This window comes from Ylistrum balloti, unplaced genomic scaffold (assembly GCF_031769215.1).
Source record: "Ylistrum balloti isolate Yb309-2 unplaced genomic scaffold, AGI_CSIRO_Ybal_v1 Utg369802, whole genome shotgun sequence".
Classification (NCBI taxonomy): domain Eukaryota; kingdom Metazoa; phylum Mollusca; class Bivalvia; order Pectinida; family Pectinidae; genus Ylistrum; species Ylistrum balloti.
The window spans coordinates 1579239-1598213 of NW_026781979.1; the positions used below are offsets into that span (position 1 = coordinate 1579239).

The 18975-nt window shown below is 35.9% G+C and overlaps 1 protein-coding gene across 6 annotated transcripts in view; it reads right to left on the reverse strand.

The window, feature by feature from the left end:
* Window positions 1-1763: 1763 nt before the first annotated feature.
* The window catches only part of LOC132544559 (neuronal acetylcholine receptor subunit alpha-10-like), a 201414-nt gene continuing 184202 nt past the window's right edge, over window positions 1764-18975 (reverse strand). For all 6 annotated transcript variants that reach the window (XM_060208173.1, XM_060208174.1, XM_060208175.1 and 3 more), the window contains 2 exons: window positions 12540-12655; window positions 1764-7041 (listed from right to left, as the gene is read on the reverse strand). In XM_060208173.1, coding sequence (XP_060064156.1) covers window positions 6634-7041; window positions 12540-12655 — 524 coding nt within the window. In that variant the 3' untranslated portion in view covers window positions 1764-6633. The remainder of the gene's footprint in view (window positions 7042-12539; window positions 12656-18975) is intronic.

The following is an 18975-nucleotide window of genomic DNA, read 5'->3' on the forward strand; positions in this document are numbered from 1 at the left end:
TAGATTGTCTACATTGATAGATAGTAGGGCCAACACAAAAATGTAGTTTACAGTGATAGAAAGGAAGGCCAACACAACAATGTAGATTGTCTACATTGATAGATAGTAAGACCAACACAACAATGTAGACTACAGTGATAGATAGTAGGACAACACTACAATGTAGATAGTCTACAGTGATAGATAGTAAGGCCAACACAACAATGTAGATAGCCTACAGTGATTGATAGTAAGGCCAACACAACAATGTAGATAGTTTACAGTGATAGATAGTAAGGACAACACAACAATGTAGATAGTTTACAGTGATAGATAGTAAGGACAACACAACAATGTAGATAGTCTACAGTGATAGACATTAAGGCCAACACACCAATGTAGATTGTCTACAGTGATAGATAGTAAGGCCAACACAACAATGTAGATAGTCTACAGTGATAGATAGTAAGACCAACACAACAATGTAGACTACAGTGATTGACAGTAAGGCCAACACAACAATGTAGTTTACAGTGATAGAGAGGAAGGCCAACACAACAATGTAGATAGTCTACAGTGATTGACAGTAAGGCCAACACAACAATGTAACCAGTCTACAGTGATAGAAAGTAAGGCCAAGACTACAATGGAGTCAACAGTTATAGATAGTAAGGCCAACACAACAATGTAGATTGTCTACATTGATAGATAGTAGGGCCAACACAAAAATGTAGTTTACAGTGATAGAAAGGAAGGCCAACACAACAATGTACAGTGATTAATATTGTACTACATCTACATTGATAGATAGTAAGACCAACACAACAATGTAGACTACAGTGATTGACAGTAAGGCCAACACAACAATGTAGACTACAGTGATAGATAGTAGGACAACACTACAATGTAGATAGTTTACAGTGATAGATAGTAAGGCCAACACAACAATGTAGATAGCCTACAGTGATTGATAGTAAGGCCAACACAACAATGTAGATTGTCTACAGTGATAGATAGTAAGGCCAACACAACAATGTAGATAGTCTACAGTGATAGATAGTAAGGCCAACACAACAATGTAGATAGTCTACAGTGATAGATAGTAAGGCCAACACAACAATATAGATAGCCTACAGTGATAGATAGTAAGGCCAACACAACAATGTAGATAGTCTACAGTGATTGATAGTAAGGCCAACACAACAATGTAGTCTACAGTGATAGATAGTAAGGCCAACACAACAATGTAGATAGTCTACAGTGATAGACAGTAAGGCCAACACAACAATGTAGATAGTCTACAGTGATAGATAGTAAGGTCAACACAACAATGTAGATAGTCTACAGTGATAGAGAGTAAGGCCAACACCACAATGTAGTCTACAGTGATAGATGGTAAGGCCAACACATAAGTTTTCTTTGTTGATGGGATGATGAGAGAAGGCATCGCAATATCATCATTAGATCATTGTTGTGAGAACTTATATTGAGAGTTCCTTTGTAAGAGGTAGGACAAGACAAACCTATTGCTAATCGTTAAAGAAATAATGTTAACACAAACGTATTATAAGGTAAATATTGTGGAAGGTAAGGCCAACACAAATTATTTATTAATATGTTGTCAGAGCAGAGATAAGGCTAACACGAATGTACATGTATTATAAGATTAATGTTGTAAGAGGAAAGGCCAACGCACATTCATTATTAAGTAAACGTTGGAAATAATCAAGGCCATAACAAACTAATTGTTAGGCAAATGGTGTGAGAAATAAGGCTAACACAAATTTATTATGAGATGAATTTATTTCACCGTGATATAAAACTGTCATTCCCATATTTAAGGAAAATATTGTACTTGTTAACCGCTGTAGTTGGTGTTTTTACACAAAACAATAGCAGGGACAAATGTGGGCAGCGGTTGGTGGGCGTGATCGTGTGTTTCTACGTGTGAGAGATCAACCATAGGTCACGTGGACGAGCCAGAATGGGGCAAATAACACTTCATAGATTAACAAAAGATTTTTTTAAAATTCCAAACATAACGTAACACTAGGTAATGATTGGTTGTCCAGTGGTTGATCTGCCAACGGTCTGTAGAAACACATACAGCCCTTACATTACAGGTATCACGCAATATAATGAATAAATAAAAATACAAAGTTATTGGCACACGTACAGTAAACCTGAGAGCAAACCAAACATAGGTAAGAACTGCCAAACAAGCTATGCAAATAAAAAAAGACATGTTTTCAAAACACAAATATGGAAAAATTCGTTTTCATTTCTTAAGAATGTGCATTTACAAGAAGAAAATGAGGATGTAGCCGATTTGAACTAATGGAAATGACCCACATCTCGTCTTTATCTCGCTCTCTCGCTCTCTCATTTAGTTGTGATATGTTACATTGTAAATCAGGGATTTTGTACGTTTAAAGCGAAGCCTGGTCACGTTTGAAAACAAAATGACAGCCCTCCCTCTTGTCACCAACTCATTCTGGCGGAATCTATCGTATTTACATAAACGGTTATATATTTATTTAAGATTACCTACACGACAAACATTACCAAAACAATAAACATATCTCATTACCAATATATCATCTACACAAATAGCATCGATATGTGACAAAAAACGAAATATATGAATATGGCTGTTTTAAGTCCTGTGTGGACGATTCGTAATGTAAAATATAGTGTATATATATATAAGGCTAAAAAAGTTGATCGTGTTACGTTTTATATGATATAGTGTAGCAGTGCTATAAGGAATATTAAGTAAACTAGTTATTATTTTTAAAAATCAAGAACTTATATATGGTAAGGTAAATATATGAAATCTCAGTTACATATCATTTAAACAAATCTACCTCTGAATTTACATACAGAAGAATATGTAATATATTATAGGAAATTCTACGAAAGTAACGAGAATCCAACCCCCATTATTTCAGTTTATAGCAAAGTGGTTAAAACATTATTTCAGTTGATAGCAAAGTGGTTAAAACATTATTTCAGTTTATAGCAAAGTGGTTAAAACATTATTTCAGTTGATAGCAAAGTGGTTAAAACATTATTTCAGTTGATAGCAAAGTGGTTAAAACATTATTTCGGTTTATAGCAAAGTGGTTAAAACATTATTTCGGTTTATAGCAAAGTGGTTAAAACATTATTTCAGTTTATAGCAAAGTGGTTCAAACATTATTTGGGTTTATAGCAAAGTGGTTAAAACATTATTTCGGTTTATAGCAAAGTGGCTAAAACATTATTTCGGTTGATAGTTGAGTGGATGAATCAATTATTTCCCTCAATTGTACAATAAGTAAACAATCCATACCCTTTCCCTCCACATCACAGTACAGACACATCTTGTTTAGCATAGTAAATGTAAGAAGTTAAAGAACCATGTCCAACCGACACGACAATGAACGGCTCTCCAAAAAATTTCCAATTTTTTAAGTAGTTTGACGTTCAACAGGTGGGCTTATATGTAACATACGCTCTGAGGGCCACCATTACATCATACGTGACCAGGCATCGACACCAGAAACGAATTACAACAATAACGGATCCTAATTCGGTGGTCAGACACACATATTTATCGTTTGAAAGATCTTAAAAGACATAGATATATAGGTGTATAGTATGTATAGATGACTTACATAGCAGTGTATATCAGTTACAGTTTACATCTACATACAGTGTTACGGCAGGTATCCCCGACACGGACCAATGATCTTTACATACAGTGTACCATATATGTCATTTTAATACGTTGTATCTGTTACATGTACACCTTAAATTCCTTACATACAATGTGTAATGTTAGGTGTCAGACCTTTTACATACAGTAGTGCACGATGTTTTCATCAATTACATATACATTAACATATACTTTATTTATAGAGATCTTGCATACAGTAAATTATACTAGAGCAGTGTTTTCGAAGTTTTCATACAATTCTTATGTAACATTAGTGACATACACACACACAACGCATTATGATACAACAAGAACCCACGACATTAACTTACACTGTAAAAGTCAGATCAGCGGCCTATGATATTATGTCGGTGACATATGACCTTCACATGCTGTGAATAATGTCATATCAGTATTTTTTGCTATCATATAGTGTATAACGTCATGCCATTGACATACGACCTTTACATACGATGTATAATGCCCTGTCAGTGACCCTTGACCTCTATATGCTGTAAATGATGTCAGATTATTCTTTGATATCATATACGGTGTATAACGTCATGACAGTAACCTTTGACCTTTATATGCTGCGAGTGTTATAACAGTAACATATAACATTTTCATATAGTGTATATCATTACGTCAGTGACATATGACCTTTACATTCATATATAACGTCATGTTAGTGGCCTTTGACCTTTACATGAAGTGAATTTACGTCATACGTCATGGTTGGTTTGTTACAAGTTTTCAGTCTCCATGACTCTTCCTATTACTAGGTGTTTGTCAATGTTCTGGTAACATGAGGGGGCGACCTGCTTCCCCCTCATGGCGTTGAGCCAATTGTCAGCCAGTCCGAAGCACAATGGCATAAAGTCAATGACCTGTGACCTCAGTGACTTCCATAGTTAGTATATGCGGTGAACAATATCATGTCAATGACATATCGTCTTTACATGCAGCAAATAGATCTTATCTCTGATTTAGATTACATTCTTTTGAAACTTGTGTTTACTTTGTCATGCAAACAGTGTAAAATCTGGTTTTGATATGTCCACTGTCTTGATACTTGATAAATGTGTCGTGCTATCCTGTATGTTACCTCACGATTGTTAGAGGGAATCTCTCACCTTATATAAGTAAGTGTAAACCATTTATTCTGAATGAAACACCTAATAATACAAAAATAGAACAAACTCCTATTTTGGCTGGTCTTTCAGAAAGCAAGACAAAATGATACCGTTGTACTCAAACTACTGAAATACGAGAAGCAATTCGTTTCAACTTAGCTTGCCCCTTGCACGAGGAGCTTCACTCTTTTATCTATCAAATAGGTGTTTTACATACAACTATTACCAAATCAGTGGCGTAGAATGTATATCTATTTATATATATATATAATATATATAACAATGTAACATGATTTCGATGACAAGAACTACAGAATTACCGCAATGGTAAATTTTGTGATAAACGTTTGTGAGTTGTACTGACGACAAAAAGAAATTTCATATTTAAGAAATCATACGCACGATTCGTCACAGCACGTGAGTGCATGGTAGGGAGGAGAAAGCCCACCTAATGAGATGCAGTGTAATTCAGCAACACCATTCGTTGACCAACGCCCGGTACAATATACATATGTACAAAAGGATGCTTGCATAGGCAAATGGTGCATCACGTACGAAGTGCTTTCGTCTCGAGGTCAACCAAGGTCGAACACTCTCGTGAAATCACGACGTCACGAGATGTACACCATTTTTATATATGGAAGTCAGGAACTATATATTTTATCAATAAATAATTTAATATCAACTAAAACGTAAATAACAACAGCAGCATCGGGGTACTACCCAACAGTGTAGTAGTGACGTCACCGGAAACTGACCAGAGCTTCCGGTTTTATTTTTATCACTCAGAAACAATACATGATAATACTTGTCAACAGTTAAATGGTAAACCTGGAACCTTCATTTTTTATGAGCGACATGTGGGACAAATACAAGGTAGGTTTACACAGATATTTTGGCAAACAGGGTTGTCAGCCTTGTATACAAGGAAAACATCTACAACGACATTCATTTATATAACACTTCCTCCCGTTTATCTAAACAGTGCTGACTTTCTCTACAATTTAAATGTTTGATAACACTCACTCAATTTTCTTAATTATTTTACGTGTCATCGAGCCGATACATGTATATATAGCACATATAATACACGGACATTAAGATTAAACCCAATCTCACCCACTACTAACCTGTATAGATGCTATGACCTCCCTAGTACAGACAGAATGAGTAAAGGTTGTCCGTATATTAAGAAGACCAGGTGACTAAGGTGAAAAATACAAATACGTCTATAGTGAATTTAACATGATAGTTATACACATTATATAATCTATCAAACGAGTTTGACAGCATAATGCGGTACGGCAACCAGTGCTGGAAAAAAATTATTTACAGTTGGCACCACCCACAACACTGTTCTCCACTCCATACTGTGGAGTTTGTCTCCACCCTTGAACATGGCGGAGTTCCACCCGATCAGAGCAGCACGAGTGGAGCTAGTACCCACACTAATCACAGTCCACTTTGGGTATCGCGATCTCATCTATCATCCAGTTAATTACACTTCCTAAGATATGATTAATCAGTTTCTACAGCCCGATCTGACAAACTACTGCACAGCAACACGAAACTGGCTTCTACCAGGCATGTTTATCATAGCAAGAGAAGTTGTAAATATAATTAACCATGGTTATATTTACAATCTGAAGACGATTCATATAAAAATACCACACGTCAAAATAATCCGGATTACACAATGAAACAATTTGGTGAGACGCAAAATTTTATACACTAATCTTTATGATGTAGACATACATAGTTAACACTTTGATTCTTCTCTCTAACTGAGTTGTTTTTGTAATTGACGCCTAAACATATATATCAACTACTAAATATGATAGGAAGGACCACGCACAGAGACACCGTGATAGTTGATATATAAATTATAAAGAATATTCTGTCAAACACCAGTGCCAAAGCCTTCCATTCTTTGGCCATTTTCTCTTTTCTGTCTTTTTCTTCTAGTCTTTCTTTATACATTTTGATGAAATTTCGTATTTCGCTAAGTTTTGCGTGGATCTCGGCCAGCTGAGGGTTCTGTACTGTCTCGGTTTGGGCGTTAGCCGTCATCTCCGACGACCCTCGCCAGTTGTTAGGGGGCGCCCATTTGTTCTCACCATTGCCGATCATACATCGGCGCGATGGCGGACACGTCACTTGACCATCGTCTTTGAAAGGCAAGACGAGTTTCTCCATGCAGACGACCCTCGCCACAAATGAAAACATCACCTGTTGAACAGAAAAAAAAAACATACTTATAGAGTCATTCTTATATATCATATCCATTGTAGACCCCGTCAGTGTCAACTTTATTTCTTTTCAACACTGACAGGTATTGAACCGGAAATAAATTAATCATTCCGTGTGTGCGTTTAACTTACAAATTAACATGTCAATAAATTAATAAACAGTTTAAAAGTTGCCATGAATATTTAATTTAATGAATGTCTTGAGCAAGATTAGTCGAAAATCAGGTGCCCGCGAAATTTAAGCCCTGCGAAATATGTTGTTCATATTACCAAAAAAACTATATTTGTTTAGTGTTTAAACGGCTAGAGAAATGACAGCCTGGTAAAACGTGTAACTTCATAAAAGTGCTGGTGACTAGAATACTTTCGATAAATACTGCACTAAGAACAGATGTTGATGACCATGTAACCAATAGCCTTTAATCAAGGATACTATAACCCAGCAGGCCAGATTTCGATGGTTTCTCCCTATGATGAGGCCACATTGTGATTTACTGCTGCAGCGAGAGATGTGATGGTAATTTAGTTAAACAAAAAGTGCACACTGCTGTATAAACTGTGTTTATTACGACCTATTGTGATTTTAACTTTCGGTATAATCAAAGTTTTTATCGAATAGGAAGGCGACATTTTACTCCCAAACAAAACAATTTTAATAACGTGACACAACAAACCAATCCACATTTTCCGTTCGACAACATAATATTAGTAAGAATTAAGTATTTCGAGAATCTTCATTTACAATTTCTAATACAAAATGACAAATGACAGTTGAATTGAACAACTCATCCTGCCCAAGAATGTGCACAAACATGATTAACAATGACAATATCTCACAGTAACATGCTGATTCTATTTGCAGTTCTATAAAAACCGAGGAAACAAACATGACACTAGCTGCTGGCATCCCCTTGGCCTGGATAAACCATAACACTAGAGTGCGTCATTCTTCAAGGCTACAATCCCAACTTGTGCCAGAAGTATCATAGATCCTTTCGACAGTTCTTTAAAAAGGTGAAATAAATTCAAATACCATGAACTGAAATGACCGCTGGCGTCCATCTTTAATATCAATTACAGCTCAAACGATAACGAACACAACTACCTGTAATAAACATTATCCTTAATTTTAGATAATACTCTGTAGTTGTAGCTCATAATGGTTAAGTTCGTAAAATAACAAACTTCCTAAATGACCGCGAACAAAAATCTTTAATAACTCGCTGGGCCCATATTGAGACTTTCAATACGATTTTAAGAAAAACTTCGAAAGTCACTTTTCATAAATGAGAGTGCATTAAAAGTAAAACACGTTATTAATATGAAAGTCCAAAACGCTTGAGCATATATTTTACGGTAGTTGTGTTCGTAATACAAACAGACCAACATAGTGAATTATGCCCCCCACCCAACCCACCCCCTCCACCCCCTCTCCTTTTGATTAAGATAACATATTTTATGCCAAGTAGTGTTGATTACCTTATTAACCTTGAGGATGCTTTGTTGTAAATTCATTTGAGCTGATATGGTACATACAATGTCCTATACTTTATAATATACACGATTACGTAATGTAATTTACATTGAGTGGATAAAAATGTAATTGATCAAATAACTACTATGTTATCAGTGTAATTACAAGTTTACATGACGTCTGATACAATCTAATGGAGCTATGATTGGCTGAAGGTCCCTATGGTTTCATTTCTCCCATCAGTTTCGCAGCGTCATATGATTTATGACGTCAATAAAGATTTATGGAGTGACAATACTGTCAACTTTGATGTTTGTATAGATTTTATAACATTCTGTTTTTAAGAATGTTGACAAAGAAGTTCGGTAACATGAAAATGTCCAAGATCTGAATCACCAATCTCTGTTTTGATAATGTATTATCACAGGGCTCAATACATATCTCTCTCTGAGGTTACTTAGCTCTAAATTGATTTCAGGTGTCTCTCCTGTCTATTATGAATGTCAACTGGATGAGGAGAAATTCAAAGCTTCATTTCAAGTTTGTTTTTATTCATAATGCCCAGAAATGCTTACTTAAAGCTGAACGATGGTTATATTAATCATTTCAATTGAGAAATGAAATCTCAATTTGTTCACATAAACTTCTATGCCATTGGCAATTGATGAGATTTTAATCTTTGATCATGTTACGCCATAGCAATGCAACGCAGTGATAAATATCATCTTAGATACTAAAGGACTTTTACTGTTATGATATCATTAATATATGAGTGGTTTAATTCACTGCATATAATTACAACACACTACAATGATATAATTGACCACTACGGACACAACCTAGGACAATGATATAACTGACCACTACGGACACAACCTACTACAATGATATAACTGACCATTACGGAGCTTAAGACACAACCTACTACAATGATATAACTGGCCACTACGGAGCCTAAGACACAACCTACTACAATGATATAACTGACCACTACGGAGCCTAAGACACAACCTACTACAATGATATATCTGACCATTACGGACACTGCCTACTACAATGATATAACTGACCACTACGGAGCCTAAGACACAACCTACTACAATAATATAACTGACCACTACGGAGCTTAAGACACAACCTACTACAATGATATAACTGACCATTACGGAGCTTAAGACACAACCTACTACAATGATATAACTGACCATTACGGACACTGCCTACTTCAATAATATAACTAACCACTACGGAGCTTAAGACACAACCTACTACAATGATATAACTGACCATTACGGAGCTTAAGACACAACCTACTACAATAATATAACTGACCATTACGGAGCTTAAGACATAACTTACAGTAATACCGACCAACACATGAAGGAAAATTATTTGACCTACTGTCACCATTGCCTGATCGTAAGAGAGTTTTTATTTTCGCTCTTTTTTTTTTAAAGTTCGTGCTTGTTCGGAATATCACCCTTGAATTTTGGCCTTTAGTTGAGGGTTGTTCCATCGGAGGAAGATATCGGGCTCTGTACCCCGACCTAGATATACCAGTCTTTTTAAAATACTAGTTACTAATTCCTGTTTATTGTTCAGCATTCTCTGCTTTCTGTAGGGGGGGCGGGGTGTCAATATTATTGAGCAAAAAAAAAAACGCGATTCAATTTTTTATGTTTGCCTAAATCGTCTTATAATTCTATCCTTGAAGTGTTATTTGACAAAACTGTATTAGTGCGTTTGTATTACGTAATTCGGATAATACAGTAAACCACGAAGAATAAATGTGTATATATTCTGATGAAACAGAAGAGGAAAACGTATATCTGGGAATTCCTTCCAATGAAAGATATGAGGGAGTGTGAAATTCTGAATTAGGCAAATGCATTTCACGGAAATGGCGTGTTTATGTTGAGGGATGATTAATAACATTGATAAATTTTATGGAGTTGATATTGGCAAAATGTTGGAAATATAACAGACGAGAATCAAAAACGACTTTAGTGCTTGTTCATTGGATTACGTTATAGTTTACATTGTTCCAATTTGAGAACGTTACATAATTCTATTGAATTGATCAAGAATTACATGACGGGTTAGCCGATGAAGTAGAAGAGACACGTTTCCTTGTATGATGCTCTTTCTATTTTTCCGTGAGTCACTCCATGTAAATATGTTCTTTGTTCATATTTCGCCCTAGTTCCAACGAACTGGAGTTTGAATACGATCACATGTCGGTACTTTTTTTTTTTTTTTCTTCGCAAATAATTTCAAGAAAACTTGTATGAAAACAATTTTCCGTGCGAAATATGAAGTGAATAAAGTAACTTAAGTGAGGTGTACTGGACTAAAACAATCCCCACTTGTTTAAGAGAAAGAAGAAGAGTCAGTTACGTTACACTACTATTTTCCATCCTTGTTCCAATCCTCGATGGTATGTGAACCCCGTAGGTGTATAATGAAACAAGTCAGAATAAATCGTGATCTGGACTAGTTTGTGCATCCTTCATTTCGTGCAAGTGACTCTATTTAGCATTTATCATTTTGAGGCAATGACACTGATAGCAATTTTCAGTCGTATAATTTTTGTTATTTGCCATAATATGATTTGACATAATTTTATTCGATTTTAGAATGCGGTAGTAGTAGTAGTTTTGTCGTTTACCGAATCTAAATGACTTGGCTGATTGTAACGCTCTTAACTGTCAGTTTATTTTTAAAAAGTATTTGATATGCTGCGTATCATCGACAGCTTGAATGTTCTATTAGGACGATTTGAGGGATAGTATAATATTGTCTCTTCAAGAATTTTTACGTTGGCATAAGTTGAAACGATGTATTTTGATATCTGATGTAAGATTAGTTAAGTTCATGTTGTTAAATTTCCTATCAAGAACCATGACCATTTAAGGACGATCTCATGATGTATGCAAGCTGAGTGTATGTGCTGAATGTATGTGCTGAGTGTGTGTGCTGAGTGTGTGCTGAGTTTGTGTGATGAGTGTATGTGCTGAGTGTGTGTGCTGAGTGTGTGTGTGTTGAGTGTGTGTTCTGAGTGTGTGCTGAGTGTGTGTGCTGAGTGTGTGTGCTGAGTGTGTGTGCTGAGTGTGTGTGCTGAGTGTGTGTGTTGAGTGTGTGTGCTGAGTGTGTGCGCTGTGTGTGTGTGCTGAGTGTGTGTGTTGAGTGTGTGTTCTGAGTTTGTGTGCTGAGTGTGTGCTGAGTGTGTGTGCTGATTGTATGTGCTGAGTGTGTGCTGAGTGTGTGTGATGAGTGTGTGTGTTGAGTGTGTGTGCTGAGTGTGTGTGTTGAGTGTGTGTGCTGAGTGTGTGTGCTGAGTGTGTGTTGAGTGTGTGTGCTGAGTGTGTGTGCTGAGTGTGTGTGCTGAGTGTGTTGAGTGTGTGTGCTGAGTGTGTGTGCTGAGTGAGTGTGTTGAGTGTGTGTGCTGAGTGTGTGTGCTGAGTGTATGTGCTGAGAGTGAGTTTGTGTGGTTTTGTAGGCTAATATATCGTTATATGAACACTTTTGTAATAGTGTGGAAATGAAGCCGACTTTATAGCGCTATCTCACTGAAGTATATTCCAATGACATCTCATCCCGTTGCATTGGTATTGACAACGATCAATCAAGTCGTTACACTACCACAAAACAGGAGGTAGTAACTACCATTTTAAAGACTCTGTTATGTCTCAACCAGGGGACAGAACCCAAAGCCACTTCGCAGAGGCGAACGCTCAACTCACGGCCGAAACGTGTGCAGTGTCAGGGGAGAGATAACGAAGAAAAAGATCTTAGAACAAGAGGCCCAGGGGCCTTAACGGTCGTCTGACTATAAAAACATATCTTGGTTGGAATAGTACATAATTAACAGTTGTATAAAATGACTCTGATGTTCCTTAACTGTTTATATGTTGAATCTTAAGACTAATGAACTGATTTGGTTTCTTTTTTTGTTTTCTTTTTAAACCGTTACATAGTAAATAAGCATCTCATAAACTACTTACCCTTTTCAACATGTAGGGGACAGCTGCCCTCGCTCCGATGAAGGAAATATTCACCACAAAAACGTTGAGGAATGATGAAAGAGTAATTAGTACCATATTCAGGCAATAATATGTTCCTGCAAAACAGAAATAGTAAGTATGTTATGTAAGATGTAAAATCATGCGTCCCCTACCCACAACCGAGTCGTGCCACTCGCTGCTGCTGGTGTATGAGTTAAGCTGTTCGGAATCAACCCGCCTCCTGCCGCGAGCGGTTTACTCTCTTATGAATAGTTATTTAATTACTTGAAAGATAATAGGGTGTTCATATATTCTCTAATTAATTTCGATGAAAACTACACATTAAGACAGTTTTGTTAAATAATTAGAGCAGTTATTGAAACAGCACATCATTAATTGAAGTTATATTGCAGAAAAGAAAGTTCCGAGGAAAAATATCTAGAAAATCTAATAAATTTAAATATCCTTGCAAAAATAATAATGAACATTCAAATTAAAAAATAAAAATAAATAAATATATATAATTATATGTTAAGACTTATAAGTGCAAATCGTCAAATTCTTTATATTTTATCTACTGTTTTAGCAAATGTACAATAACATAATTGTAACTGTACATCGCTATAGCTCTAACTATATCGATATTGCTCTGTTGGTAAAATCATTGTTCTAAATTTTTGCTTAAGTGTGAATTCCTAACACGAACGCGAAGTTAGAAAGTGCGGGCGGAGGCCAAAACATACATATATACTTACTGATCACCAGGCCAGACACAGAGATCGAAACACTTGGTAATAGCTATCATCAAAACAAAATCCACAGAAACTGACATTGTTTATCACCAACCCAACCAATTGGCAGCCTTGGTGTACATCAATATCTTGTGTGTATAAGAGTCACAGTTTCCACACAGCATTGTGGACAAAAGACACATGTCATACAGGCATGTTAATGATCATAGAAAACAAACCTTGATCCCAGAATGGCAGCAAGAGGAGAAGAGATATAAAAGACAAGGGGAAAGAAGTAGAAACACTGGAGAGTGCTGCCCATGTCACGGTAGACATTTGCAACAACGGAATGGTTCGGAAGAAGTGGCTGTTGGTTAACGGGGTTTACCATGATCAGCTGCCACACTAGCAAGCAACAGGTGTTGTATCACCAGAATTATTCGCGTTTCAAATAGTCACTCTGATGGCATTATCATCAATATAATATTAATTCTTTATAATTGTTGGAGCTTTTAAATATTTTACTTTATATCATTATTGGTGTCGGTGTCTAATATTTTTATCGTTTTTGCTTTGTATTGTTTATTCTTTGATAGTGAGGTGACTTGTGTGGTATAGATATGATGTATTTATATGGGACATGTATTTTCGTTTTCATTCTTAGAGCAGTACAGTTAGGCGATATTTACGAACATATGAAAACAGTCTTGTCAGTATTACAAAGATAAACGAATCTTAAAACATAGAAAGTAAACAGTTATAAAAAAAAAGAAAATAAACAAAATATTAAAGTTAGACAACAACATATATATTTTAAGAAAACTGGTAAATAACAAAACCAAAACAGGTATGAGAGGGGCATCAACCGAAACACAGGTGATAAGAAGACATGATAAAAAGCAAACACAATTGTAGGGTCAGGATTAGTCAGGAAAATTAATTACAGGAAAAAAACCAAACTCACTCAAGTGTTGGTCACTGCATTGTCTGTAGTTAAGGTTCTAGTTTTCATACAAAAATGTTTTGTGGATTTAATGTTGTGTTCAGGGTTCTGCTTTGCGATATTTTGATATTGTTTGTGTTTTATCGAATTCAATCGACGACACAATATTTTCGGGATTAAAAACCTGTGTATCAAACGATATATAATGTAAACGTTTTGGCACAATCATATTTCAGCGCGTTTAAAACTTCGAAAATGCGTTCTTAGAAATAAGCTTATTCACAACATACCATGTTGAAAATATATGCAAGTCGCTGAACAGTATTGTTTCATAGTTCTTTGGTTAAATCTTCCTGTTGTTACTTTCACGAGGTCCCTTATTCGAATGAAGATTCTGGTGACATATTTGTATTTTTGTTGATTTTTTTCTAACAAACACTTAAGGTTTATGATTAAATCGCAGCAAAAATTTAAATAAGACCATCGAAAAAAAATTCTGTGGTCTGATTTATTCACAGATATTAAATATATTAAACAACCATGTAGCTCTTTATATAGAAGACTCTTTAAAAAAAATTTCTAGGACATCAGCTGATATTTATCATATATATTTATATACATTTGTCAAGTTTTGAAAATTTTGTTAAAGTATTGTTTTGATAGCATGTACTAAGCTATTCAAAATTACAAAATTTACAATTGTAGTGTTCCGGGTAAAAATAGTTTAATGTTGAGAGATAAGAAAAAAAAATATGTTGACCATAGTCAGGTTTTCATTCCCATAAAAATTGATCAACATTTATAAAATAATTTTAAAGCGCTCGAAACATAAAAATACACAAGAGATCAAGTAGATCAATAGTATGGCCGAAACACATTACAGCCCGGGCCGAAGCGTACTACAATATTAATTTTCTTATGTTAATCTTAAAATATATCATATAGACGTTAACACATTTAGAGGGTAGGGAAAAGGTTACAGCTTTATGACCAGTGTTTGGATTAAAAAAATATTTTGATGTTATTTCTACAAAAGAAGACCTCAATGCAATAATTTTCAAATGAAACGCTTTTGCTAAAAACAATAAAGCTGGCATATTTGAAAGAGTCGTTTGTTGTGTGTACTTTTGTAGTTGGAAAGGATCACTTATTTGAGAGGAAAATGGCCGTCTTGTCATTCGGAAGCACCACTGAGTTAAAAGACTACTCTGATATGTTTGTATGACAAATTCAGTCTGTGTGCATTAATTTCTCTAAATTATCATGTTTTAATTCACTAATGAGTTTTTGTTTTGAAAATACTGTAAACTGACCTATTTAGTGAGCATTTTATGCCTTAAATAAATACATGTGTTCTGCAGCTATATTGGCAACCGTGTTTGGTTTGAAGGTAAAGATTTCATGACGGAAAGAAAAAACATGAATGGATATGAATATTTAATTCGATGCTTATTTTAGTGGCAAAATCAACCATTTCTTGTGTGAAAACTTAACAGTTGGAGTGCTTCCACAAGAAAATATTACTATTTTGTTTAGATGATCTCATTGTATGGCAAAGGAAATTTGGTTACAATGATTGGCAAACCTCGGGCCTATCAATTTAAAGTTAACAGTCTTGATGGATGAACCTTACTATTTTGATGGGTAGACATTACCCTTTTGGTGAACAAATATTCTCCTTAAGGTATAATATTTTTAGAGAAACAAATTTGTTTGTTTTTGTTGGTGATTTTCGAACAGTTACCGTTTAGAAACCGCTATGGTACAATTGCATCATTTTTATTTTGGAGTATTTATTTTATACTTTTTATACTATTTGATAGACAACAAGGCGATGCTGTTCTTTAACATAAACATACTGCTCTTCGAAACGAGAAGAATGCAGTATTCGACAAGCATAGCATCTCTTACTCGAGTTAGCTCCCCGGAAACTTTGGCGGCTGATGCAGCTGAGCGTCAAAGCGCCAAACAATAAGCATTATATATTGACTATTCACGGCTCGTATAGACGTGATAAACAGAGAAGGTTGATTTCACAGATTATTGCCTTACTATAGCGTTTAGTTTGATTCAGCTCTGTTAAGCGATTCACAATACTAACAAAGACTGGGCATGCTTCATTGTGTATCTAACCACCCTCACACCAACCACATGTACTGACGTACATAGCGACTACCAAAATGAGCTTGCTTCTCCGTCAGCTGGTTTAGCTGGCTCCACAACAGCTCTTGGTGTGCAGGCTATACTGCTTACATCTACTGCCCTATCGTCACGTTGAAGAAGGTGTGTCTAAGGTCATGCCACCACGTGAATTACTTTAGTGAGTCGAAGTAACGACTGAATCCGGCGCCTCTTCTACACAAGGCGGTATCTATTACGGCAGTTTGCCTATTTTTGTTACAAAGTACCATTACTGAGCGCAGAAATCATGCTGACAATCGAATCGGCAATATCAGCACAACATTCAATAAACATATACTACTAAATCTAACACTACTGAAAATTTGTAATCGGCATGTTAAAATAAACGTCAACATATTTGTATACATAATCATATTGACATACAATGGTTTCTAATCACATGAATATCTAGAACATTCATATTCAACATATGTATCTACTGTTGATTGACATAAGTATACATTAGTTATTTACCTACACAGGAAACCTGCGGAAACAAAGCTGGAGTACTAATGATACATACAATGTAATCGACATTCACATGTACATAATGTATACAAGTGTGTCGATATCGTGTGCTATGTCTTTTGAGCTAGTGACACACATCATGCTTAGTACAATAATTATCGAAAAAGATGCATAATATATGTTAAAGTGTTAATGGATGTGCAAAGCTATGGAAACAGCAGCAAAATGTAAGATAAAATGATGATTTAGTATTTCAAATGCATATCAAACGAATAGAAGGCAAATGGAACTAATAAAACTCTACGGCGATATACGTTTTGTGTATTAAAATGTTATATCGGACAGGTTTTTATAAATTATGGCAGTGCTATGCTTTAAAAATGGATTAACTTATTATACTATGTTTAAGCATGATATAACGGACCTCGATAAATGACACTGGTGTCAGATTATATGTATATTAACATAATATAAGGCGTTATCTTGGTACTCAAGTTACTGAAAGTCTCCTAACCTAATTGCTGCAGTATGGAGACATCGCTACCATTAAATGGAGCTCCATACTGGCGCCCCTGGGGTACGAAACGGATGTGAAGTGTCAATGATATATTCTATATAAGTTTAGATCAGAACCCGACCAGTCGTTGGTAGCCTCTCGATCAATGATTTTTTTCTTTCTCGGTCCAAAGCAACATATTACCCTTGACGTGTTGACCTTACCGTCTCGAGAGAATCCAGTTTTATAGTTTACCTGAAAATAGCTAAGACAACATAGACATGGGTTTCAATCGACACATGTCTAGGTTCGTGGACATGGAGGCTGACCGATAACCCGATCGGTACCAAGTCCAATAACGTTACACGTACAGAGTCATGTTTATGGTGACAGATGCGCTCTACGTTAACAGATACTCTACTTGATTTTAGGGGTAAGTCTATAGTGTATAGCAGCTGATCACCCTCAGAACCAAGCCACAAAGTATAGAAGTATGAATTGAAAGAGGAGTGCCATCTACTGAGTACATAGGAGTATCATCTACTGAGTATATTGGAGTACCAGCTACTGAGTAAATAGGAGTACCATCTACTGAGTATACAGGAGTACCAGCTACTGAGTAAACAGAAGTACCATCTACTGAGTATACAGAAGTACCATCCGCGCAGATTCTGAGTACTACTCGTAAGGTTTACTCGCTGACATTGCAACTCGCATACTAAAGGGATAAGGCGTGTAACATCAGCTAAAGAATCAACTACTTGCATATTGACAGTGTTGGGTGAAAGAGAAACTAGTCTACAAAATCACCTGATCCAAAACACGAGACTGAAGTAAAATACAGTTAGGACACAGAGTGTCACAGACGTCGACCCGTTAGCCCTGAGATAGAGTCCCATCGTGAACGAGTGTTGATGCGGTATGCATACTATCTCCATGGGGATAATTCTGTCGCAAAGAAGTACCAGTCTGAGCAACGCTGCAGTATAAAGTCACGTGTGTTACAACATAGGTGTCAAGGAAACATGCCATTTAGCTATACTCAGTCCATAGACCCCTTGTCCACTTATAGAATTATCCTGCCATGTAGCTTGTACTTCAATGTATGCAATGCGCATCACTTACGCGTTTTCAACGGTTGGTTTTCCACTGGCGGACAACGAAGGGATATTTGTTATAGCACAAAAATTAGGCATATGTGCAGTAACTGGGTAGTTCGAACTATAATAACGTACGTGAAGAATTGTTACTGTAGAACTATGCATGTGCAGGAATGGTTGAATTAATGTGAGGTATGTAATTAGATTAATTGATTCCATGTGCAACCGCCTTTAGCATAGCTGACTAGATCATTGGTAATCACATGCTCAGTGTTTCAGTCTGTATTGGAATTGACAGTTAAACGAACTTGTTTTGAGAATTGGGATGTATCTTTTGAAATAGACTAAATCAATATGCGAGCGACATTTTTGCAGCTACATTGAGATAAGTTTGAAATGAGAGTACTCTTTGCTTACAGCGCCCGAAGCGCACCGCGTAATAGGCTTTTGGACGTTAATAGTCTGCATAATTTTGCAAACGCAATATTTTATTATGGGAGTCTATGAGAATCCTGTA